Genomic DNA, 25,732 nt, shown 5'->3' with positions numbered 1-25,732 from the left:
AGTGCCCGCCCAGGTTCCGTCTCACCTTCACCCGAGTTTCCTGCCTGGGTTTTCTCTGTCTGGTTACCCCACCATTCCTCCTGGCCAGTACACCTGCCAGGGCAGGTCGGGACACAGGTCGCGGACGGACCAGCAGTCAAATAGGGCCCACAGGCGTGTTTGGTTGGCCATCATGGTGCACAGCCACACAGTCGTTTACAAAACGTTACGTCCCGACATTTATAAGTCAAGAGAGTGCATGTGAAACTCCAGACGGCCAGCCGTCCTGCCTCAGGCCTTGGCTGGAGCCCAGAGGCTGCCGCCCTTAGACGGGCACAGGCTGCCCAGGCTGCCCGGCCCTCTGCTGCCCGCTCCGTGTAGGTTCCCTGCCCGGGCCATGTAGGCATGTGGGTTGTGACGCCCTCTCTCCTTTGAACATGGCCCTCCCTTTTTCATACACTTACCCACCTTTCCTGGTACATCGCTGCCTCCTGAACTAAGTGTAAACTCCTTACTCCACAATGTCCGCCAGTGATTCTCAAACTGAAAATGTGTCCGGAACACTTGGGAGATTAAAGACTGATTTGGTAATTCAGGGGGGACACTCAGAAATACTCATTTTTTAACAAGAAAGATCCCAGGTAATGCTATGCCGATTCTAGGGCACATACTTTTATAAGCACAGTTCAGTATGTTCCATTGTCCCTTGCTGACCTTTCTTAGTTTCAGTTCCAGAATTCCTAAAGAAGGAAGTGGCTTGGCCCAAATTGAGGCAGATACCTTTCCTCCCCCGACAGATGGCAGCTCCTACAAACCCCACATGGGACCAGGGGACAGAAGCCATTCCCAGCAGCGTTGCTGGCGCACAACCCCCTCTTTCCTCCAGCTTCTCTTGCCCCGTCAGGTGCCTGGCTTGTCACCCGTGCTGGTGGCCCCAGGAAGGCAGGGCTGCTTCTCAACCAGCTGCCTCTCCCCAGAACTAACTAGTACTGGGCTTTAAGCACAGTAGATGTACAAAGCCCTATTTCAGACGTTATATGTGTACACAGTTAAAAATGCAAACCATGCAAAAGGATATACGGTAAGACTGAGTCCTCCTTCCCCACCTGATTTGGGGCCTCTGTCCCTCTTAGAGGAACCAGTCCCTTTTATGTCTTGATGAAGATAGGGACCTGTCTATGGAGAAGAGGCCCATTTGTAACTTCTTATCTCCATAAAGAGTTGATTCCTATACATGTATTTTTTATTTTCATTTTACAGTAATATGTTGATCATTCCACATCAGTCATCTCAAAATTATTTGAGTTGAATATTTACTCATGAAAATCTTGGATTAATTAGGGAAATGTTACTATTCCTATCTTAAAATTAAGACTGTTGGGGAATGGATTCATTAAAGGGTTTTTGCCCAAGGGGTAGGAATAGAGAGCAAGTCTCTGTCGCCCACCCCATAGTATTCTGCTCTAAGTTGTACATACATGATTTGAAATTGCTGTTTATGTGTGTGGAGGCCACGAAAAATGTCCTCCCTGTTCACTGCTTATAATTTATAAAAAGAGAAGTTCTGCCCAGAGCTGGGTAGAGGGTCCCCTGCAAACCTAACTTGGAAGTTTGGGCCTCGATGCCACCACAATATTACCTTAAAGATTCCCTGATGTGAACACTCCATTGTTGTCAGATACAAAACTGAGTCAGGAACACTTCTGACCAACACGTTTATCGTTTACTTACTTTGCTGCAGAGACTTACAACAGAAAGCAGCGGCTTTCAAATCCCCATTTCCAAAGTCCGAGTTTTATACAGTTGCATAATATCACCTGCTATGGGCCTCTTACCTCCTGTCAAGCAAGTCACGGTCCAGCTCAAAGGTCTGTTCAGATATTCAGGATTTACCATGAGGCACATCCTTCATTTCACTTCTTCCTATTTCTTATCAGTGGCAAAATGTTGGAAACTTGTAGAAAGAAGACAAAAGAAGTTTGGGACTTTATGCTCTCTTCAGAGGTGAATGCTGGGTTTCACAATAGCTTCACAGAAACCCATTTTATTTGCTAAGATTATTCTTATATTCATTTATATCCCACCTCCCTCTCTGAAAAGACAATGATTTCTTGAGGTAAATGTGTACCATAATTGTTATACAAAGCAAACACTGCTCAAAATAAATGAGGTCCAGCTTTGAGAGTAGAAATTAAATGTCCTTGTTTCTTTTCAGGGACACATAGCCATCAGGAACCATGAGCAACCCATTTGCACACCTCGCTGAGCCTTTGGATCCTGCACAACCAGGAAAGAAATTCTTCAATTTGAATAAATTGGACGATTCAAGATATGGTAGGTACATGGCTCTATGAAGTAAGTGCTGTGGCAGCAATTGGTATCTCATTTGCATAGTAATTATGCTATGTAATTAATTAGCTTTTAGGAGAGTTGAAAAAGGCATAGCAGAGAACAGGTCTTGGATTAAGCTTTATAAACACACATACCTTGCATTGCTCATTTTAAGTAGTAATAAAGTTGATATACACGTAGCATTTATATAGCATTTTATAGGGTATAGAGCAGCCGTGGGCAAACTACAGCCTGCGGGCCGGATCCGGCCCGTTTGAAATGAATAAAACTATTGAAAAAAAAGACCGTACCCTTTTATGTAATGATGTTTACTTTGAATTTATATTAGTTCACACAAACACTCCATCCATGCTTTTGTTCCGGCCCTCCGGTCCAGTTTAAGAACCCATTGTGACCCTCGAGTCAAAAAGTTTGCCCACCCCCGGTATAGAGTGTTTGTACATATGTATTATGTCATTTAGTCTGAGTAACAACCCTAGAGATCATGTTTATAAAGTGTAATAACTGCTAAGGAATCTAAATTCCCAGAGAGAGTCAATGAGATGGTCAAATAACAACTTTGTGATTACGCAGAATAGGACAAAAACACGTCTTTTATTCCAAATCCTGTGCTTTTCTACCTTTATACTCTTGTCTTTTCCAGATAATATTGGGGAATAATTTCATATATCAGGATGGAACATTTCCTTTTTAAATGAACAAAGTCGTTTTTCTTATGAATTACCATTGTTTTATCCTAGAAATCCAAGTTACCACACTATATGTTGTTTGGAATTTTATTTCCTTGGAGAGATGTATGTTACTATACTTTGGTCTTAATTACAATAATTGTAAAGGAGTTATTTTCTCATTTCTTAGACACTAGTTTTCATGAGAAATTTTACTGTGTGTATGTGTGTTTTACTTGCTAACATATAATACATTAAATATCTACATTGGTTTCTTTCATGATGGCTTGTGAGGCAACCATTTATTCTGAAAAAATTAACTGTAATATTTTGTTTTTGCTTAGTATGTGGATATTTTCTAGTACTGAATTTGTCCTAAATCCATTCAATATCTTCAATACCTTCATTATTTTAAACTTTTAAAATCAGTTTACATTTACCTTCTTTCCCAGTTGGAAGAATAGTCTAATGCCTATATCAAGACTAGAGGCCCGATGCACGAAATTCGTGCACGGGTAGGGTCCCTAGGCCTGGCCAGCGATCAGGGCCGATCGGAGCCTTCTGGCTGCAAGCCAGGGCCTTCCTTCAGGCTGCCAGCTGGGGCCTTCCTTCATTCTATGCTACACCCTGGTGGTGAGCACATGTCATAGCAAGCGAGCAAACTCCTGGTCAAACTCCCGAGAGGACACTTTGCATATTAGCCTTTTGTATATATAGATTATATAGAGATGGGCTTTAAAGCTCTCTTATGATAAAGAGTCTCATGATTTTTGTTTGTTTTATTATGCTTTCTCCTTTATCCTAGGACGCTTACCATTTTCTATTAGAGTTCTCCTGGAGGCAGCCATTCGGAACTGTGATCAATTTCTGGTGAAGAAAGATGACATTGAAAATATCCTAAACTGGAATGTCATGCAGCACAAGAACATAGAAGTGCCATTTAAGCCTGCTCGGGTCATCCTGCAGGACTTCACGTGAGCCTCATGTCACTTTGCTCTCTTCTTCTCTGCCTCCCTCATCAGACTTTAAAGAAAGCTTTAAATAAAAAGCCAACCACAGTGACTATATAATTTATTACCCAATAACCAGACACTTTTGAAAACGAAAGGGAACTACTGATCCCAGTCAGCAAGAGCTAGTTTCAGGCCAGCTGGGATGTGTTCCCTCCGCCTCTTCCAGTGACAAAGGTCGCTGTCTTGGTCTTGAAGACTGCAGTCCCTAATGGACCAGCGAAGGGGGAGACACAGAGGAGTGGAGCTCTCTTGGAATCTTCCCCCCCCCCCTCCCCCACGTCCTGCCACTCAGGGAGACAAGTTTCAAACAACTGTACTTGAACACTGATGTGCAGTTGAACACTGACGTGCAATCCCTTGAGGGGTGATAAGGAGTTCGCAAGGCCTGACCTATTGCTGTTAAGCCCCAGTTCACATCCTGCTGTTCCCAGAAGTCTTTGCTCCCCATCGGCCTCTCTTTTGAGCTAGCACTCACTACCTTTCTATTTTTAAACGATATTAATTTACTCCTTCTGGAGGCCCAATTTTATTTTTCTATGGAAAATACCCAAATTTTATACTCTAATATAATAAAAAGGAAGGATTCACTTGTAAATTTGATGTTTAACCTATTTTTCTGAATTATATTCATTCCTTCAAGTTTGGTCTGAAGTTGAATCTGTGTTCATATGTTTTCTCTAGGTCTTTGTCAGCCCACCATGTGAATGGGAAACAGTCATGGTAGTAACAGTTCCAGAGTTTTTAGGCACCAGCTTTCCCAGAGTTTCTCTATTTAGACCATGTTGGTTGTTAACTTTAATGCAGTGATAAAATTGCACATAGAGATATGATGCAGTCATGGCACTTATTGCTTGTGTGATTTCTGCTCAAGGAAATGTGTCCAGAAACTTTCACTTCTCTAAGTCATCGTTAGCTCCACTGATGAGAGTTTCATTGCCAATTTTTTGTCAGCAGAGACAAAAACTAAAAAACTCAATGACACATGCTTGACAGACTTATCTTCTGCTTAATGCCTTCTTTTCTTAGGGGTGTGCCAGCCGTGGTAGACTTCGCTGCAATGCGTGACGCTGTGAAAAAGCTAGGAGGAGATCCAGAGAAAATCAACCCCATCTGTCCTGCTGACCTTGTAATTGATCATTCCATCCAAGTTGATTTCAACAGAAGGTGAGAGATTAACACGAATACCTGGGTTTTCTGCTTTGTGCAGAATATTGTAGTGTAAGTCTGTTGTGTGTGTGTGTGTGTGTGTGTAATTAAATAAATGAAGAAAATATTAAAACGAATATTTAGGAAAACTCAAACTTAATAATGATTTTTCATTATTTCATTTTATTTAGGGGGGGGTGAGGGTAAATTTTTTTAAATCGTTTTTTTTTTTTTTTCCTTTTTTCTGTTTACTTCTTGGGGTGAGCAGCCTGTGTTTAAACCCAGCTTAAAGTTTGAGTGAAAAACATGCACGTGAATTTCTGCCATGAGAGTTTGTCAATGCAAGTACTTGTTTGACTTTAAGAGTTAAGGTTTCTTGTTGTTTTTAACCACTGGATCCTTATTCCTTTTTTTTTTATCCGAAGTAACTATTTTATATCTGGCTATCTCCCCTCTCCGTGTCAGTTTCTATAATGCCTATGCCTTTTTTTCTCTTTTGTTCTTTTTTCTGTTGTTTGTGATACTCCTTTCACTGTCCCCCAAAATTCTTCCAATAATGCTAACATCTCCGTGGCAGTCAACCACAAGAATTCATTTCTTACACGTCTACAAGTTGACTGGGAGGTCAGCTGATCTAAGCTGAGTGCAGTGGGGCAGCTCTGCTTCATTCAGCCCTGGCTGGGTCCGCTGCTGACACTGCACTGCACCTGTGGGGAGCCCTGGGACAGCACCACTCCTGTGTGCTTCTACTAGGGCCCAGGTTGAAGGAGAAAGCAACTCTTCACAGGCTCACAAAGGCAAGCAGGAACCCATGATATATTGAGGCTAGATCAGGACTGGCATACGTTCACTTCTAGTCACAAGGACATTAATCAAAGCAAGTTACACAATTAAGTCCGAAGTCATAGACGTATTTGCAAGGTAACACAAGGGACGGCAGCCAGGTCCTGCTAGAAAGCTGGAGTCTTAACTAGAAGTATAGCTAGATGAAGTTATCAATTGTCAGTGAGGAAAGAAAGAACTATTCTGCATATAATGCTGGGAAAATTAATTATTTGTTAGATGTAGCAGTTCATATGAATGAAAGCATTAATATTAAATAATTAAATCATAAAATTTGGAAGAAAATTCAAGAACATGTGTCAAATATCTTTATGAGAAATACCTTTCTAAATTTTGAAGCAATGAATAAAACAAAAAGGGGGGAAATCTATAGATTTCATGACCTCAAAGTTAACAGGAAATAACTTGAAAAATATTTGCAACAAATATGGCCATGGGTTAATATTGTTAATATATAAAGGGAGGTGTGGAAGGTGATGTCAGCAGCATGGCATTGAGAGAGGTCCTTCTGACCTCTCCCCTTGAAGCTAGAAGTTGAACAGCTGAAATTCAACAGAGGATTCCCTGCTTCACACACAAGCGCGTCTGAGAGATCCACACATTGAAGCATCTGACGGTGGGTGAGTCAGAGCCAAGGGGAAGAAGGAAGGGGGAGGAACAAAGAGAGACAGGGGTCACAGATGCAGCCTGGAGCTCACTGCGGGACTCGGGAGCTGGAGGAATCGGTTAGGTGGGCACACTCTGCAGTCCTGAGGAGTAGGGGTAGAATCAACATTCCTGCCTGAGTGGCCAGCGCATATGACAGCTGCACCCAGTAATGGGCAGAGACAAGACAGTTGCAGCAGCTGCGGATCAGCAGCTGCCATTACCAGGCACTAAACAAAGCCATAGAGCCTCCCTCTCTCCCCGACAGAACTTGCCGTCCCTCACCCTCCCAAAGCTCACACCTGCCCCCAGCAGAAGCTCTAGCGGCAAGTGTGGGTTACAGAGCACAGGATCTACAGCCCTGAGAACTGGAGAAGGAGAAACATTCCTCCCCGCGCAGCAGGCACACGCTGTGGCTAATCCCAGTGGCGAGTAGAAATACAGAAGTCTGGCATTAGAGCTGTGGCAGCTGCTATTAGTGGGAGGAGAACAAAGCCATAAATGCATGAATTGGCCTCTCCCAGCCCAGTCCATCCCAACCCGTTGCAGCTGAGTCCCACAGAGGCTTAGCCAGTGCAGCACGGCCAGCAGCATGCCGGATGCAGTGCAGGATTTCACCAGCATGGAGCACCGTTGCCCACCACATTTACCCCTGAGGGTGGTGCCCGGAGACCCAGGTGACCCGGTGAGGGGACACCCACCTCCCCAGGGAATACAGGGCACTTTCCACTGCCCTGCAGAGAGCTGAGAAGTTAGAGCAGTTCAATATGAAATGAAAACATGCCTCAGGGCCGCCTACTGGAAACCAAAAGAAAGACCTTCCTATCAACCTGCTGACAGATGCGATGCGCTAAACACTCTTTAAAAGGCAGATTCCATTACCATAAATGCCTCAGCAGAGACACAATCCATCAAATACCACGAATAACCAAGGTAGCAAGGCAGCTCAGAAAGGAATGAAAAATCTCCAAAAAATAAAGACAGGGAAATGTGTGACTTAAGTGACAGAGAATTCTAGATTGCATTTCTGCAAAAAACCCTCAGTGAGATACAAGAAAACTCAGGCAGTTTAATGAACTCGGAAATAAAATCTACAAACCAAAGAGATTGAAATTTTTAAAAAGAACCAAATAGAAATTTAGGAGCTGAAGAGCTAAATAAAAGAGATGAAGAATGAACTAGTGAGCTTGGGAAGAAGAGCTGACTAGATGCAGGGAACAGTAGTGATTTTCGAGATAGAAATCTAGAAATGGCACAGATGGAAGAAGAAAGATTTGAGAGTAAAAAATAAAAATGGAAGAACTCTAGAGAACTATTGGACTCCATCAGAAAGAGCAATATAAGAATAGTGGGTATGCCAGAAGGAGAAGAGAGGGAGGAGGGAACAGAGAGCCTGTTCAAACATATAGTCAAAGGGAACTTCCCAAACCTATGGGAAGATGGATCCTCGAATTTCAAGAAGCTAACAGAACACCTAAGTATCTCAATCCAAACAGGCCTTCTCTAAGGCATATATTAAAACTGTCAAAAATTAATGACAAATAATTCTCATGGCAGTCAAAGAAGATAATAAACTATAAAGGAAATCTCATTAAAGTATAGGATTTTTCAGTAGAAACCCTACAAGCTAGGAGAGAGTGAAATAAAATATTCAAACTATTGAGAGAAATTACCAGGCAAGAATAACATATCCAACCAAGTTGTCCTTTAGATATGAAGAAGAAATAAAGACTTTTCCATACACAGGAGCTAAGGGAATTCATCACCACAAGTCCTGCATTACAGGAAATGCTGAAGGAGGTTACCTGAAACAAGCAGACATGTGTAAGATGTGTAAGATGACAGACAGAAACAGGAAATTGCAATCTTATAGAATAGAGTAGAATATTATACCCTTCAATGTAGTGTAAAGATTAAAAGAAGTAAAAACATTTTTAAAAAAGAAAAGACATAGCTACTACAATTTGGAAATGCACTCACAGCATAAAAAGATAATATGTGACAAAAATATAAAAGGGGGGGGGGGGAAGGTCTGAATTTGCACAGGGCAATAGAGATAAGATGCAACCAGAAGCAAAATGACTGCTGCATATATGAAACTTTCTATTACATAAACCCAATGGTTACAACAACAACAACAACAATCTAACATAAAGAAAAACCAGGAAAAATTATAGGAAACTAAAATAACAGACAGAAGCCCAAGGGAAAAAACAATAGAGACACAGAGCTACCAGAAAGCAAAAGGTTTAAATGGCTATAGGAAATACTCATACATCAATAATCACCCTCAATGTAAGTGCTCTGAATTCATCAATAAAAAGGCACAGAGTGGCAATTGGATCAGAAAACAAAACCCAACCATATGCTGCCTTCAAGAGATACATCTAAGCTACAAAGACAAAGATAGGCTCAGAGTGAAAAGGTAGAAAGTGATAGCAGGTGTAGCCATACTTATATAAGACAAGTAGATATCAAAATAAATAGTAACCAGACAAAGATGGGCATTTTATAATGATAAAGGGGACAGTACATCAAGAAGACAGAACACACCCATAAGTATACACCCAGTAAGGGAGTACCAAAATATCTAAAGCAACTACTAACAGAACTTAAGGGAGAAACTGACAAAAACATGACAACTGTAGGGGGCCTAAATATCCTATTGATAGCTATGGATAGATCATCTAAACAGAAAATCAAAAAGAAAGTGTTGGTCTTACAGCACACTTAGACTAAATGGGCATAAACTCATTTGCAGAGTATTTCATCCCAGAACACCAGACTATATATTATTCTCCATTGCACATGGAACATTCTCAAGAGTAGACCATATGATGGGACACAAAACTAGCCTCAGCAAATTTTTAAAAATATATATATATTTTTTTGTTGATTTCAGAGAGGAAGGAATAAGGAGAGAGAGAAACATCAATGATGAGAGATAATCATTGATCAGCTGCCTCCTGCATGCCCACAGGTGGCAACCAAGACAGCAATCCAGATATGTGCCCTGGATTGTGAATTCTAATCTCTGGGTTGATGCTCAACCACGGAACCACACTTGGCCAGGCTAGCCTCAACAAATTGAAGATTGAAATCTCATCAAGCATATTCTCTGACCACTATGCATTGGAATTGGAAATCAACTACAAAAGGAAAGTGGAAAAAGCTATGCATATGTGGAGATTAAACAACATGCTACTACTAAACAATGATTGGGTCAAAAAAGAAATAAAAGTAGAGATCAAAAGACACATAGACAAATGAGAGTAACAGTATGCCATGTCAAAACTTAAGGGATATAGCCAAAGTGGTGAAAAGAGGGAAGTTTATATCATTACAGGCCTATCTTAAGAAAAAAGAGAAATTCCAAGTAAACAACCTAACATTTCAGCATAAGGATCTAGAAAAAGAACAAAGACCAAAGTTAGCAGAAGGGAGGGAATAGTAGAAACTAGAGCAGAACTAAATGAAATAGAAAAGAAAAAGGACAATAGAAAAATTAATGCAAGAGCTAGTTTTTAAAAGATTAATAAAATTGACAAACTGGCTAGACTCACTAAGGAAAAAAAAGAAATACGCAAATAGACAAAATCAGAAATGAAAAAAGAGAAGTTACAGTGGACACCACAGAAATACAAAGGACCATATAAGAATACTATGAAAGACTATATGCTACCAAATTTAATAACCTAGAAGAAATAGGAAAGTTCTTAGAAATATATAACCTTTCTACACTGAATCATAAAGATCTGGAAAATCTATGCCCATATGGTGTGGCTCAGTAGTTGAGCACTGACCCATGAACCATGAGGTCACTGTTCAATTCCCGGTCAGGGCACATGCCCGGGTTGTGGGCTAAATCCCTGGTAGGGGGCATGCAGGAGGCAGCCAATCAGTGATTCTCATCATTGATGTTTCCATCTCACTCTCACTGTCCCTTCCTCCTCTGAAATTAATAAAAAATATTTTTAAAAAAGAACTGGAAAATCTAAATAGACCAATCAACAGTAAGGAAATTGAAACAATCTAAAACCTCCAAAGACATAAAACCCCAGGACTGGATGGCTTCATTAGTGAATTCTAATCAAACATTCAAAAAATCTAATACCTCTTTTTCTCAACGTCTTTCAAAAAAATTGGAGGAGATGCAGTACTTCCTAACTCATTTTTACGAGGCTAATACTACCTTGATACCAAAACCTGGCAGGGATAACACAAAAAAAGGAAATCTACAGACCAATATCTCTGATCAATACAGATGCAAAAATCTTAACCAAAATACTAGCAAATCAAATACAACAATACATTAAAAAAATACATCGTGATCAAGTGTGGTTCATTCCAGAGGCACAGTGATAGTTCAACATAAAAAATTGATTAAAGTGATACATCACATTAACAAAAGGAAATCAATATACTCAAGATTAGAAAATAAACATTATTAATTATAAAGGTGTAATGAAGGTGACATTTTTATGCACTGCTAATAGCACTATAATTTAGAAATGATGAAAGCAGTATGTATCAAGATCCTTTAAAACTACGATAACCTATGTCCTGGAATTTCCACTTCCAAGCTTAACTGGTACAGATACAGAAAAAAGCTTAATGATTTAATAGTGTTCATTAAAGTATTACTTATAATAATGAAAATGTAGAAGTGTTCTAAATATACAATTAAAGAGAATGATTTATTAAATTATATGCCCTTAAGTAAATTATAAGATAACTTTCACAGTTATAATGTGCTACATAAATAACACTTGGAACCTGCTTATGTCATACAGCTCAATGAGGCAGGTGTAAATTGCATATATAGAATGATCTCAGCTAGATGAAAAGTTATGCAGAGATTAAAATATTTGAAAGTGAGGTGCAGTTATTTCTAGGATTGTAATTGCTTTTTGTTTTTGCAATAAGAAGCTATTATAATAATAAAAGCATAATATGCTAATTAGACCAGACGTCCTTCCAAAGGAAGACCTTCCAGACGAAGCCAGGGCTTCGAGGGAAGCCTGGGTCCCGGGTGCCAGAGGGAAGCCGGTGCTGGCAGCCAGGGGAAGGAAGGCCTACTCTTGCATGAATTTCGTGCATTGAGCTTCTAGTTTTATAATAAGATATTTAAGGATATGAAACAATCCAAAGGGAAAAAGGAAACCGTTATTTGCTTCTTTGGGGATTTAAGCAGGTTCTATACAGCCTCAAGAGAAATGTAGAAACTGGTCATTCTCCAGTCAGTGTTGCCAATATCCAAACCAAATAAATCCAAGGTAAAGAGAAACCTGCTTTGTCCGTAACTGACAGTTCTTGGAACAAACAGACTGGATGCTTGCCAGCTCTTCCTTCCCTTTGGACTCTTAAACCCATCCTTAGGCAACATGTCCCTCCCCCACCCCCTCTTAAGTAACATGAGCTTAATTTAATGTTTGATTTCAAAGGAAGAGTTAAAAATATATACACAAAATATCCTATTCGAGATTAATGATGTTTTCCTAAAGTCCCACTTCAGAAGCAGTAAAAAGTAGCCTCACAAATTCATGGCCAACTTGATCTTTCTTGGAAACTCTCATTGTGGATGGATTTACCTCATTTTGCTGGCCTGGTGGAGACAGAATTGCAATTGTTTTAATGTCTGAAGTCTTTCCTCACAATTCATAGAGCTCCTGACTTAAGCAATTAATGATTTTTGGTTATCACCAAGTTCAGTGTGATTTTTTTTTTTAAACCTTGACATCATCAACTCTGATTTTAATTTTTTTATGGGCATTTCCATTTACACTGTAGTACAAAAATATTTTTATGAAAACAGCAAATCTAAGGTGAACTATGATTCTAAATTGATACCCAAATCTAGCAGACCTGTATTGTTTTTTTGTAATTAAACAAGAACATTTCTGTTAGAAGTATTTTCATTGGTGTAGTTTTATTTCTTGAGTTCGGTTTTGCAATTTGACCTCCTATTCTCTTTCCTCATGTTTGTAAGGAATCGAATGGGATATGTCTCAATCTTTGTGGAACTGTGTGCCGTGGGCGTAGTTCCAGCTGTTTCCAGAAATGAAGTAGAAAAACGGGGTAGAGGTGGTAGGGTGGTAAATTTTCTCAGTTAAATACTTCCCAGCTCTTTGTCTGGTTTGAATGATATTAATTCGCCTCACATCACCTTTAGGCATTGAGGATCTAACTAACACATTATTGTAAGGTTTTACAAAGTTATCTTAGAAATAACTATTTTTAAAATCCCAACAAGAATATCATAACAATTTCCGACCAGATTTCGTGAGTGTGAAAACTTATCTCCACTGTTTGTGAGTTTCTGGAGTACCATTAAATATAACCCTCAGAAACTTTGAAGGCCATCCAAATCTGAATTCAAATTCTGTAACTAACGAGGAATTTCCTCTTTTATCTGTGAGGCCACCACATTTGGAGACCTTAAGAGCTCACTAAGATTGGGTGAATTTGGGGACATTCTGAGTGGTGCAAAAATCTGAATCCTAGGTCTGTTTATTCGTGCTCCTAAATAGAACTAAGTTACTTGAGCCAAGGTAAGCACAATCGATGTTTTGTTTTCATGAGTAAATACGGTTTTGCCTGGAATTAATATATCATAAAATAGCCCAAGCATTTCTGACTTCCTCTGGTCCTGTAAATGTGCTGTTTATCTCAAACTGACGCTCCCAGCATTCTCTGGGTGAATGTTCCGCTCCATCCCTGCTTGTGCTGTGAGGAGCTCTGATACCCGCAGGTGCTGCAGCCAGGAGGACAAAGCTAATGACTGGGAGTTAGGTCACAGGTGGTCAGAGAGCAGAAGTGACGGGGTGCCAGAGGCAGGGGCTGCCTGTGATTCAGAATGATATTCCAAGGTGCTTTTTTTTCTTTTCCAGCTAAATCCGCTTAATAGCCCTACTATGTACCAGTATTTGTTCAAGAAATAGGTTAGCTAGGAGGAGATTAGTGAACATACAATGTTAATGCAGTTAGTAAATGTAGCCAGGGCCCGATCATCCTGACTTGGGCTGGCGGAAGGTCCTTCAAGCAGTGTCCCTAGGTCCCTAGTCAGGTCCTGCAGGGCGATTATCACAAAGAGAAGAGCCAGGAAAAGCAATCTACTCTGAAAGAAGGGAGTGTGCAAAGGCAGGAGGACAGAAGCTTGGGGAGAGGGTGAGGGCTCTGGTGTGTGTGCAGCTGAAAGTTTGCACTGCAGGATAGGAGAGGGCTTACAAAGAAAAGCTGAGGATAGATTGAAGTATTTTTTCAAAGCACAAAGTTTGTATATTATTTAAAAGATGGGAAGCCATTGGCAGATTCAAGATGGGCATGATCTATTTTAGGAAACATTCTGATGACGTTACAAAAGGTACATTGACTAGGCTGACAGGGAAACCAGTGAGGAGGCTATTTCTGGAATAAAGACTTTGATAGCCACAGCTGCTAAGGCAGCCGTGGGCAAACTACGGCCTGCGGGCCGGATCCTGCCCGTTTGAAATGAATAAAACTGGAAAAAAAAAAGACCGTACCCTTTTATGTAATGATGTTTACTTTGAATTTATATTAGTTCACACAAACACTCCATCCATGCTTTTGTTCCGGCCCTCCGGTCCAGTTTAAGAACCCATTGTGGCCCTTGAGTCAAAAAGTTTGCACACCCCTGTGCTAAGGGGTAGGACAGGAGGTCGTTAGTAAGCCCAGACAGACGAGGACAAGATTCAGGGAAAAGGCCAAGCGTTAGGGTTTGCGCATTCAGTTTGTATTCCTGACACAGATGCCCCAGGTACATTGGGCCTGTGGGTCTGGACCTGAAGAGACAGGTGGGAATTGGAAGGATGGAGCCCTCGGTGTACGGGTGAGAAGGTGATGAGTACCTTGGGGAACAGCTGCCCCTGGCCAGCAGTGGCGTCCTGCCTTGCTCCGCTGTACTGGGTCTCCTCTCTCCATTCCTTCCTCCTGCCTTTCTCTAACACACACACCTTCCCAGACATGCATCCCTATGTCAGGCATCAGCAAACTCCGGTAAAGGGTCCGTAGCCCAGGCTTTGCTGGCCACATACTGTCTCTGCTCACATTGTTTTTTTCAACCTTTAAAAATGTGAAAATGATTTTCTGCTTGAAGGCCACACACACAAGTGTTGGACTGCGTCTGGCCTGTGGGCTGTGGTGTGTGGACCCCCGAGGTAAGGCTCCTCAGGGATTAATTCCATTAAAGCCACCAGCACTGTTCTTGGAGGATATTCACATCAAGAGAAAAAGGGGGTAATTGAGTGTGGTCTTTGTAGAGTAAAGAAGTGCCTCCAGCTCTTTTCGTCCCAAAGAGTGCCGGCCCGTTTGTATCAGGTTGACTCCCCTCCCCTCCCCGTTCAGACTACATCGATGACATTCCCATTGGGAAGGCGTTCCTGAGCCCAGTCTGAGTGCCCACGGCATGGCGGGCGTATTTCCCGAATCACAACACTGATGGTCACTCCTGTAAGCACCTGGTTGAGTTCTGTCTCTCCCCAGGCCCTGGGCTCCCGGGGGCTGGTGCACATGCTGCTTTTGCACATTGTGTTCCTTGAGTACCTGCGGCACAAGGTGGGCTCTGAGGTCGCCAGTAAGTGAAGGAAAAGGGCGGATGAGGGGTGTGGGTTCAGCTCTGTGACTTACCTGCATCTGACCTTGGACAAATTACCGAAACTTCCTGGGCCTCAGCTTCCTCCTCTGAATGTTGGGGTGACAGTAGTGCCTGTGCCAGGTGAGTGAGTTCACACTTGGCGCTGGCAACATAATCCTAGACTTCAGCTCGTGCTGTTACTGTGCTGGCTGCGGTCATTCCCGCGACCCCCGTAAGCGCTCCTGTTTCTGTAGCAGCAGCTACAGGAGGGCCGCGTGACATAGGGATTTAGAGCATCGATACTGGAGTCAGACTCTCGGGTTTGAGTTCCAGTTCTACCCTTTACTAGCTGTGTGGTCCTGAGCAAGCTTTTACCCTCTCTGTGTCTCAGTTTCCTCTTGGAAAATGTGGATATTAGTTGGGCCTAACTCAAAGGGTCATTATAGAGACTAAATGAGAAAAATAAAACATGTAGAATAGTTTCATTTTCATGTCATGAGGTTGTGGATGAGAAGGGAGTAGAGAAGGGCTGGTTCCTAGGAATGTCAGTAAGTGTTAACTATTAATGAGGTCATCCTTGGGTCTTAGCTACTAATTTTACTATCCTTTCCCATGTTCCCGCAATCCAGGATACAGAGCAGCGGTTCTCAACCTGTGGGTCTTGACCCCTTTGGGGGTCAGACAACCCTTTCACAGGGGTCGCCTAAGACCATCGGAAAACACATATATAATTACATATTGTTTTTGTGATTAATCGCTATGCTTTCATTATGTTCAATTTGTAAAAATGAAAATACATCCTGCATATCAGATATTTACATTACGATTCATAACAGTAGCAAAATTACAGTTATGAAGTAGCAACGAAAATAATTTTATGGTTGGGGGTCACCACAACATGAGGAACTGTATGAAAGGGTCGCGGCATTAGGAAGGTTGAGAACCACTGGTATAGAGTCTATGAGCGCCCCCTGTGTGCCGAACCCGCAAAGTTGCAAGGATGAGTTACTCTGCCTTGACTCAACACAATGTAGTTTGATTACAAAAATCCTGGGAAAGTTTCTTGATGCCCTGAGTGGCTGGTGTCATTCCCGAAGGACGGAGTGACTTTGAATAAACCTCGGCATGTAGCCTAAGCCTTACAGACATTCTTGGGTGGCCCCATCCTCTTCACGGACCTCAGTTCGAGAGAGAAGGGATTATGATTCTGTAAATGCCTGTCCCTGCTGGCACCGGTTGCTCCCTGTCTCCCAACATAAACAGATGGAAATGCCAGCCCAGCCACGGCTCAGCCCAGAGAGGTCTTGTCATGAGGTTGTGGATGAGCAGGGAGTAGAGAAACAAGGGTTCTTTAAATATCAAAGCTGCTGGTGTCATCAGAAATGCCTAGCGCCTGTTCCTATGGGTCACACATTGTGATTGAATTAATTTAAACTTAAATTCACTTTTTCTACCCACCATGTTTAAAGGGATTGTAGGAATCACTTTCATCAAATAATTGTTCTTTTACTTTTGCTAATTACCTTTCCTTTCCCATGTGAATGAATGTATACTACTACCCAGCAGGCCTGCAGATGAAATTACCATTTTGTGTATTCTTCTCCAATAAATTTAACAAGTAACATTTTAACTCTTTTCTCTCTGACAGGGTAGACAGTTTACAGAAGAATCAAGACCTGGAATTTGAAAGGAATCGAGAACGATTTGAGTTTTTAAAGGTATGGGCAGAGCTTGGTCCATTGGTTGCTCCTTTCCGTCTGTGGGTACGAGGGAGAGGTGCGCAGGAGCTGGGCTGCACAGGAGCGCCTCGGCATTCTGAGTGTTCTTCCCGTTTTTCAATCCTAGTGGGGCTCTCAGGCTTTTCGCAACATGCGGATCATTCCCCCTGGCTCGGGAATCATCCACCAGGTGAACCTGGAGTATTTGGCCAGAGTGGTATTCGATCAGGATGGATATTACTACCCAGACAGCCTTGTGGGCACGGACTCGCACACGACCATGATCGATGGTTTGGGCGTTCTCGGGTGGGGTGAGTGTTCTTCCGTATGTTCTGTACTATAGCTTGTACGTTCATTTATGTTGGTACCATTACATCCCAGTAGCATGAATTTGTATGACCACAAGAATCGGAGAGGTGTTTTTGTCAGCTTTGTTTGCTGCTGTATTTCCAGTGCCCAGAAAAATGCCTCAGGCCTTTGTCTGGAAGAGTGAACCGGAATGGGGGTCAGGGTCATTTAGAATAAGTGAAAATCACCTGGAGTGTGTGTTACAAGTGGAGGTTCCTGAACCCCCGCCGTCCACTTGGTGTGGAATCAAGGGGATTTTAATACAGATGTTTGGGGACCACACTTGAAGAAACACTCATTAAAATGTCTGTGGAGGGAGATAGAGAGAAGATAATTGCTCCTTTTAGAAGCATAATCTGTACTAGTCACTAGTAGCGTTGTAACTGGGTTTATCACCTGGTAATGACCCTGAATTCTGCCTGGGGATACGGCGAGAAGTAATGAAAGCATTCTTGTGTCCCGCCACTCCTTGCAGGTGTGGGTGGCATTGAAGCAGAAGCTGTCATGCTGGGTCAGCCAATCAGCATGGTGCTTCCCCAGGTGATTGGCTACAGGCTGATGGGCAATCCTCACCCTCTGGTCACATCCACTGACATCGTGCTGACCATCACCAAGGTAACAGACGCCGCCTCTTCTGTGGTCCTGGAGAGTCACAGTGGCAAACGGGGGAAATACATGATGGGTCCCTCTTGGCCTCCGTGTGTTCTGGAAATGCTAGGAAACCGTATGTTGATGATTTTAAAAGGCAATGGATGGGATAAGGGATAGTTCTGTGGTTAAGTCTTAGGTAATTATGTTCATTTTCCTGTTCTATTGCCTCATGGATCTTTTTCTTTTTAAAAAAAAAAATATTTTTTTTTTTATTGATTTCAAAGAGGAAGAGGGAGGGAGAGAGAAACATCAATGATGAGAGATAATCATTGATCAGCTGCCTACTGCATGCCCCTCACTGGAGATCGATCCTGAAACCCAGGCATGTGTCCTGACAGGGAATCAAACTGTGACCTCCTGGTTCATAGGTGGGTGCTCAACCACTGAGCCACACTGGCCGGCTGGATCTTCTTCCTTTGAAATTGTGAAATAGTTCAAATACAGAGAAGTGAACATGATATTCATATGCCTGCCGCATAGACTTCACAGATGGTAACATTTTGCTTCAGAGCTCTCTCTGTATGTTTTAAGAAATGAAGTGTAATACTTAAGGTTTAAGCTATCTTCTCTGATCCCAGAAATAACCACTACCCTGAGGTTGTAAGAATCATTCCCTTGCATCTGATTACACTTCTACCACATTTTCCCCAGGGTTCTTCCTTAAATGTAAATAACAGGCTTTTTCTGTGACTAATGTTGGGCTTTTTAAATTCCCTTCTCTGTACTGTAAGTTACATTGTGGTAAAGATGTTTTTCTAAAATGGAAAATACTGTTTTTTTCCCTTTTTTTCTTTTAGCCCTTTTAGGAAATAATCTTTTTTATGTGATTTGCTTGCTTTGCAAAAAGAAAGCAGTTTTTTTTTTCCTTTTAAACTTATTTTATTGGTTTTTTTACAGAGAGGAAGGGAGAAGGAGAGGGATAGAGAGCTAGAAACATCGAGAGAAACATTGATTCAGCTGCTTCCTGCACACTCCCCACTGGGGATGTGCCCGCAACCAAGGTACATGCCCCTGACCGGAATCGAACCTGGGACCCTTCAGTTCGCAGGCCGATGCTCTATCCACTGAGCCAAACTGGTCAGGGCAGAAAGCAGTTTTATTTTGAAAGGTTATTGGAAAAGTAATTGACTTACTATCACAAACATAATTTTTTCTGGAGGCTTGGGGTATTTGGGATGGACGCTATACTGGGGAAGGCCCGGAAAAGTCTCCCTTTGATGGGATCTCTATGGAATTTGGAATTAGATTTATTGAACACACTAGCTTATCATAGATGTCTGTGCATTGTTCTTCAAATGTGGGATAATGTAAGGCTTGCACACAAAATGTGGCAAAATTTCACGTCACCCAAAGAGCCTGTCCCTGTGTTTGTCCACAGTTCCTGGCACTGGCTTCCTGTAGGGCTGGGGGCTCGCTCAGAAAAGATAGGGAAGTCAGACTGGATCTTTTGGTTACATTTGACTTGTACCTGTGTTTAGGAAATTTGTTCATTATACACTTGAAAATAGCCATTTACTTACTCAAGTCATCATTTATTTGAGTAAAAAAAAAAAATCATTTTTAGCACTTCCAGGCATTTCCAGTGATCTCATCGCAGAACAAGTGTTTCACATTTTAAAAATCTTTTCTTAATATTTTTCTTTGCGTTTATGGCATTACTTTTTTTTGACATAATTTTAGATTTACAGGAGAGTTTATGTAAAGATGATACAGAAAGCTCCTGTTACCTTTCTCCTGGCTTCCCCAAATGCTACCTGGCATAACTGTAGTGCGTTTATCAAAGTAAAGATGCTGACATCGTTACGAATGGCACTGTTAGCCGAGCAGAAACTTCGCCTGTGCTTTTGGTATTGTCCCTTTTCTGTTTCAGCTTCCAGTCAGGATACCGTGTTATATTTAGTTGGCTTTAGTTTTCAAGGTTTATTTTTTAAAGTAATCAAAAACATGTTGAGCTAACTTACCGTTTCTGTTTATCCGTGTTAGTCTGTAGGGATTGTAAGGTGAGGATAAGGTGATAGTTCTGCATGTTAGATGTGGTCTATCCACTCTGACTCCTTTCCATTGTGCCGCTCAGCACCTCCGCCAGGTTGGGGTAGTGGGAAAGTTTGTCGAGTTCTTCGGGCCAGGAGTAGCCCAGCTGTCCATCGCTGACCGAGCTACGATTGCCAACATGTGTCCAGAGTATGGCGCAACCGCTGCCTTTTTCCCGGTGGATGAAGTTAGCATCAAGTACCTGGTGCAGACAGGTGAGATTGACACCGCGAGAAGCTGGGGCCCCCCGTAACGTCCCCTGGAGCACAGAATGGGGCGCAGGCGCAGCCTCCAGCCCTTAAAGGGCACTGGGTCCGATTTACAGATGTCTTCCTTCTCTCTGTGGAGTCAAAATAACCGCTGGGATATGAGCAGATGTGAAGTAGATAGGGGACAGCCATCAGGAAAGGCTCAGATTCCCTGGAAGCCTAGGGTTGAGGCCGTGGGAGGTGAGGTTAGCGCAGGGGTGGGCAAACTTTTTGACTCGAGGGCCACAATGGGTTCTTAAACTGGACCGGAGGGCCGGAACAAAAGCATGGATGGAGTGTTTGTGTGAACTAATATAAATTCAAAGTAAACATCATTACATAAAAGGGTACGGTCTTTTTTGTCAATAGTTTTATTCATTTCAAACGGGCTGGATCCGGCTCGCGGGCCGTAGTTTGCCCACGGCTGGGTTAGGGGGTGGGCAGACAGGAACCAGATCCACACAGGCTCTGAGGCCACAGTGATCAGTTAGGATTTTATTCCATACGTTCTAGGAAGCCACTGAGTCAGATTGAGCAAGAAGGTAACATGAAATAATTTTATTTTTAATACCTCCTTCTATGTGACAAAGATAGAGGAGACCTTTTGGTTCCCATATGACTCTGAAAATTGTAACTAAGTCATTAAGGAGAAAGGAGCAGACGTCAGCGTTCTCACCCATGTCCCGTGTTTACTACAGTGGCGGTGGTTCTTTCGCAGCAGGAGTAGTGGGCCAAGTAAGAGCTGGCTGCCCATCTCCGATGAGTCTCATAAGGCCCCTTCAGACTCCGACCCCCAGCTTCTCCCTGACTTTCCCAAGGAGAAACCTCCTGGAGGAGTTACCATTGTCATGAAAAGCTCATTAAAAAAAAAAGGTTTTTATTATAAACTAGAGGCCTGGTGCATGAATTCGTGCACGGGTGGGTCTGGCCAGTCTGCCTTGATCAGGCCAATCAGGCCGGGCTGACTAGGGGGGAGGCGATGCGGGAGGTTGGCTGGCTGGCCCCGCCCCTGATCCAGGTGGGGGGGCGATCAGGGGTGGGGCCGGCTGGGGGTGGGGGCAGGTCTGCGGGTGGTTGGTGGGCTGGCCAATAGGGGGTGGGGCTTGGGGGAGGGGCTGCAGGCAGTTGGCTGGCTGGCCCCACCCCCGATTAGGGTGGGGGGACTGATCTGGGGCGGGACTGGCCAGGGGGAGGGGCCGTGGGCAGTTTGCTGGTGGGCCCTGACCCCTGATCGAACTCCCAGTCAAACTCCCGGTCAAGGGGATAATTTGCATATTAGCTTTTTATTATATAGGATACAGCCACATCGAATTGATTCATTGCTACCACCCTTGATTTCCAAAGGACTTGAAGTGAAAAAGATATAGGAATTAAAGGACAGAATAAATAATTGAGGAAATCAAGCTTAAGAAGAGCGGGGAAGGGGTGGCGGGGAGGGGGGCGGGAGGAAAGCTGCAGAATCATCCAGCGCGAAGATGAGCGTCTGTGGCTCCAGGGGGGCCACTCGGGTAGTGATCGGGTCCCAAATCTGAAGCCTCTATTAAATCGAAACAAACACACCCCTCCGAGAAGTGGAGCCGTCTCACCCCAAAGCGAAGTTTCTCCTGCGCATCTTTGTGGAGGGATGGCGCGGGATGGAGTCAACAGTGGGCTCAACAGGTCAGGATACGCACGTGAATGAGCTCAGACAGTCGGCTCGTGTGAGGCCCCTGCTAGAAGCTGACGACCTTGACAGTCATGTCAAAGAAACAGCAAACAACACATGCTGCTGTGTGGTGGGTCCAAGGATCAGGCTTTCAAACAGTTTTATTCAGAGGCTTGGGTGGACTCATGTCCTTTGGGCGTACCTCCTGCGTGTTATCTCCTTCAGCCGGGGGCTTGTGACGAAGTGCTGGGCGTCCAGGGTCATATTCCTGGGGATGCAGCACTGTGAGTTAAGACTTTGGACTTTGGCGTCAAACTCAGGTTCGGATCCTGGTTCTGTCATTCACTGGCTGCATTCCATGGGAAAGTTACTTCATCTTGAGCCACCATTTCCTCACCTGTGAATGAGAATAATAACAGTAGTTGCCTCCTAAGGTCATGATCAGGGATTAGAGATTGAGATCATGCATTCAAAATGTGTAGCACACAGTGCCGGGCACATAGGGAGTGCTCCTAGCTGGTGACCTGTGGGATCGGGGTGGACTGTTATGTTCGCAATAATAATGTGGGATGCAGGGAGTCTGGCCAGGTGAAGGCAGAGGCAGGATGTGCCGAGGCCTAGGATGCTCCTAATTGAGGAGCATAATAAAGAGAAGGGGGAGTGCTTCCAGGTAGGAGGAGACTCTCATAGCCTCTTCTTTAGGAACCACAGGTCAGCTAATAGTCCACAGGGAACAGCAGACCGGCTAGAGCCAGACTAGTGTCCTGAGTGCGGTGGCATCAGCAGGCCCGCCGTGTGAAAGTGAAGTGCTATCACTGTACAATTGGTGGTGGAGGCAGTAGCTTATAGTCTTTAACCAGAAGTATTAACATCTATTGCTTGTTTCCTCTTAAAATGCCCACCCAGGTCGTGATGAAGAGAAGGTCAAGTACATTAAGAGGTATCTGCAGGCTGTAGGAATGTTTCGGGATTTCAGTGACTCCTCCCAGGACCCAGACTTTGCCGAGGTATGAGAGCGCCATCACGGGACTTGTGTTTCCTCTTCCTGAGGCATGATTTTAGCGCTGCATGGTTTTTCTTGGGGGGTGTACTTGTAGAAAATTGGTAGAGGAGCTTGGGGAAGGACTTCACTAGAAGGACTAAAGGCTAAGCTCATCCTTATTAAAGACTAGTGGCCTGGTGCATGAATTCGTGCACATTGAAAGGAAATTAATTAGAAGAAATATTTTAACCTCGCTATTCGCCCTTTCTCTATAACAGAAGTCTCAACCAAATTCACAATGACAGATGGAAACACACACACACACACACACACACACACGTGCGATTGGCACCAGTGAGAGCTTTATATGTATCTCGATGTGCACGTCAACTTAGCCTTTTATAGATAAGAATAAACTTGCTTAATTAGACCTGCTTTCTGATTTAGCTAAACTTTTTCCAGCCCAGTGAAGCACCCCAACTTCTCTTTCAGGTAATTGTCAGCAACACAGCAGTAAATATCAACACGAAGCAGATTGTTATTGTAGATCACGCAGGGAGAGCAAAGGGTAAAATATTTAACTGCAGCAGTGTTTGACTGTATTCTGCGCAGTGAGAAAACCTGAAGTCATTTTCAAGGTCCACCATTTCTTACTTCTTTTCAGTTGGGTCAAGTTTCTAAGCTTTCTAAATCTCTGTTTTCCGGCTAATGAAAAAAAAATAGGATTCTATCGAGTCTCCTATCTACCTATTCCAGGACTTCTGTGAGGATCAAATGAGATGAGGCACGGGAAAACGCTTCACAGACATTTGGTTCAATTGTAAAATGTTTGCACCTTGCTATAAAGCAAGTTGTGTTCCTGGACTAAAGAAACTCCAAGGAGGCTAATCGCTAGGGAGAGGAAGCCAGGCATTGCTACGTGACATCATTACCCGGACAGACTTAGAATATTAGCTTTTTAAATATCTAGATGGCAAAGACATGGAGGTGCGAATGGGCCAACTAGTTCTGATTTATCCAGTGACTAAGCCTCCATTCATTTTCTAGGGTGCTAACTGAATCCACACTTTTCTCAGCAGCCAGGAGCAGAGGGCACACTAAGTGGGGCCCTCATTTTCCTTCATATGACACCGAGGGAAGGAAGTGCTGCGTTAGACTAGGGCCCACTTCCTGGCAGTGATGACTTGATGGTGCATCCTTCCCAAATCATCTTAGAAAAAGTACAGTGGGTGATGTGTCATTTCAATAGAAAACCCATCCCAGATCAACTTAAAATGAAAAGGATGTAGCTAGGAGCTGCTTTTCAAAGATGGCTGGCTGGAAGACGCTGGGCAGCAGCCACACACCCACCCTGCTCTTCCTGAGAGCGGCACGGCTGCCTGCTGCCCTTCGCTGCCTGCGTGACCATCTTCATCTTTGGAGATTCATCCCTTAGGAGTTGAAATGAACACTGACCTCCCTGGCTTTGAGTGGGGTGGTGGTGGAGGTGGTTTGTACTATTGCAGGGCTTTAAGATCTCTGACACAGCTTATGCTGTTTCTGTGTGGTTGTAACGTCGGTTCCACGTTTCCTTTCCTCCCCGGCAGGTGGTGGAGTTAGACTTGAAAACGGTAGTGCCTTGCTGCAGCGGACCCAAGCGGCCTCAGGACAAAGTCGCCGTGTCCGACATGAGGAAGGACTTTGAGAGCTGTCTCGGAGCCAAGGTCAGTGCCGGGAGCAGGTGGAGGCCCTCCCCACCCCGGCCCGGCCCACACTCGGTCACCTGGTGCCAGGCTTCAGTCCACCCCACTCCGAGACGACTCCCCCAGAAGCCTGGCCAGGGGGGCGTGCCCTCTCCATCCTGTCGTCCTCAGTGCCTCCCCACCAGCCAGTGGCCAAGCAGCCTCCTGGGAGCACTTGGCCGTGTGTGAGCATAATCCAGCCCACCTTTGAGACCATATCTGCCTTCACATGACGCTTCCCACACCCTTCCCTCTACGCGCCACGCTTTGCTGGCCCTTGTGCTTCTGTTCCTTCCATTCCCTGCTCGCAAGGTGGCCTCCGGTTCAGAGCGGACAGGCATCTCTCCTTCACTGGAACCTTCGTGGCAACTTGATTGGCTGATTCTGACCCAAATGACCCCTTTTTCTAAATTTCCATCTGGTTAGAATCAGTGACCTCATTAAACTATAATAATGTCATCGAATTCTACTGAGACTAACTTTAAACTAAATTTGTAGTTTTAACATTTTTGGTCTTCAGGTAGAAAGGAAGTAATTGCTAATTTCAAAGCAAGAGTAAGATTTAGAATTATGGCTGCTGTTTGTAAAGGTTTTAAAAGACTAAAGAAAACTTTACTTTCACTGTAGCATTTTGGATTTCATTGGCCAAGATATTTATGTTTTGTTAAGAATTGCCCTTTAATGTTACAGTTCCCAAAGTATTTCTTCATCTTTTAAAGTGAGAAGTTTTGAAAAAATACCTATTTTTTCTTCCTGTAGCAAGGGTTTAAAGGGTTCCAGGTTGCTCCGGACCATCATGACGACCATAAGACGTTTATCTACAACAACAGCGAATTCACCCTCGCTCACGGCTCCGTGGTCATCGCCGCCATCACTAGCTGCACGAACACCAGCAATCCGTCCGTGATGCTAGGGGCAGGTGAGCACGTTTGAAACCCCCCTCGTGGTCATGTGGACATGAGGGTGGAAATCCCCCAAGACACGACCCAGGGGCTCAGCATGGAGTTCCCTGAACCTTTCCTTTCCCAGATGTAGGAATTTATTGGCCCAGAAATGTTTACACAATAAATTGTGTCCAAAGCAAAGTATTTAAAGTGGAACAAATAATGCATAACTGTGGTTAGAATTAACACAGAAAATAAGTAGAAG

The 25,732-nt window shown here is 43.4% G+C and overlaps 1 protein-coding gene across 1 annotated transcript in view; it reads left to right on the top strand.

The window, feature by feature from the left end:
- ACO1 (aconitase 1) overlaps window positions 1-25,732 on the top strand; it is a 62,161-nt gene that overhangs the window by 17,222 nt on the left and 19,207 nt on the right. Inside the window, exons 2-11 of the mRNA XM_081103406.1 lie at window positions 2,195-2,313; window positions 3,805-3,973; window positions 5,039-5,176; window positions 16,888-16,957; window positions 17,085-17,268; window positions 17,781-17,920; window positions 20,031-20,202; window positions 22,787-22,887; window positions 24,449-24,565; window positions 25,343-25,502. Coding sequence (XP_080959532.1) covers window positions 2,217-2,313; window positions 3,805-3,973; window positions 5,039-5,176; window positions 16,888-16,957; window positions 17,085-17,268; window positions 17,781-17,920; window positions 20,031-20,202; window positions 22,787-22,887; window positions 24,449-24,565; window positions 25,343-25,502 — 1,348 coding nt within the window. The 5' untranslated portion in view covers window positions 2,195-2,216. The remainder of the gene's footprint in view (window positions 1-2,194; window positions 2,314-3,804; window positions 3,974-5,038; window positions 5,177-16,887; window positions 16,958-17,084; window positions 17,269-17,780; window positions 17,921-20,030; window positions 20,203-22,786; window positions 22,888-24,448; window positions 24,566-25,342; window positions 25,503-25,732) is intronic.

Source organism: Myotis nattereri (genome assembly GCF_964212035.1).
Source record: "Myotis nattereri genome assembly, chromosome: 12".
In the NCBI taxonomy this organism is placed as follows: Eukaryota; Metazoa; Chordata; class Mammalia; order Chiroptera; family Vespertilionidae; genus Myotis; species Myotis nattereri.
Note: the sequence above shows the minus strand (reverse complement) of the source record. Positions and strands in the feature narration are given on the sequence as shown.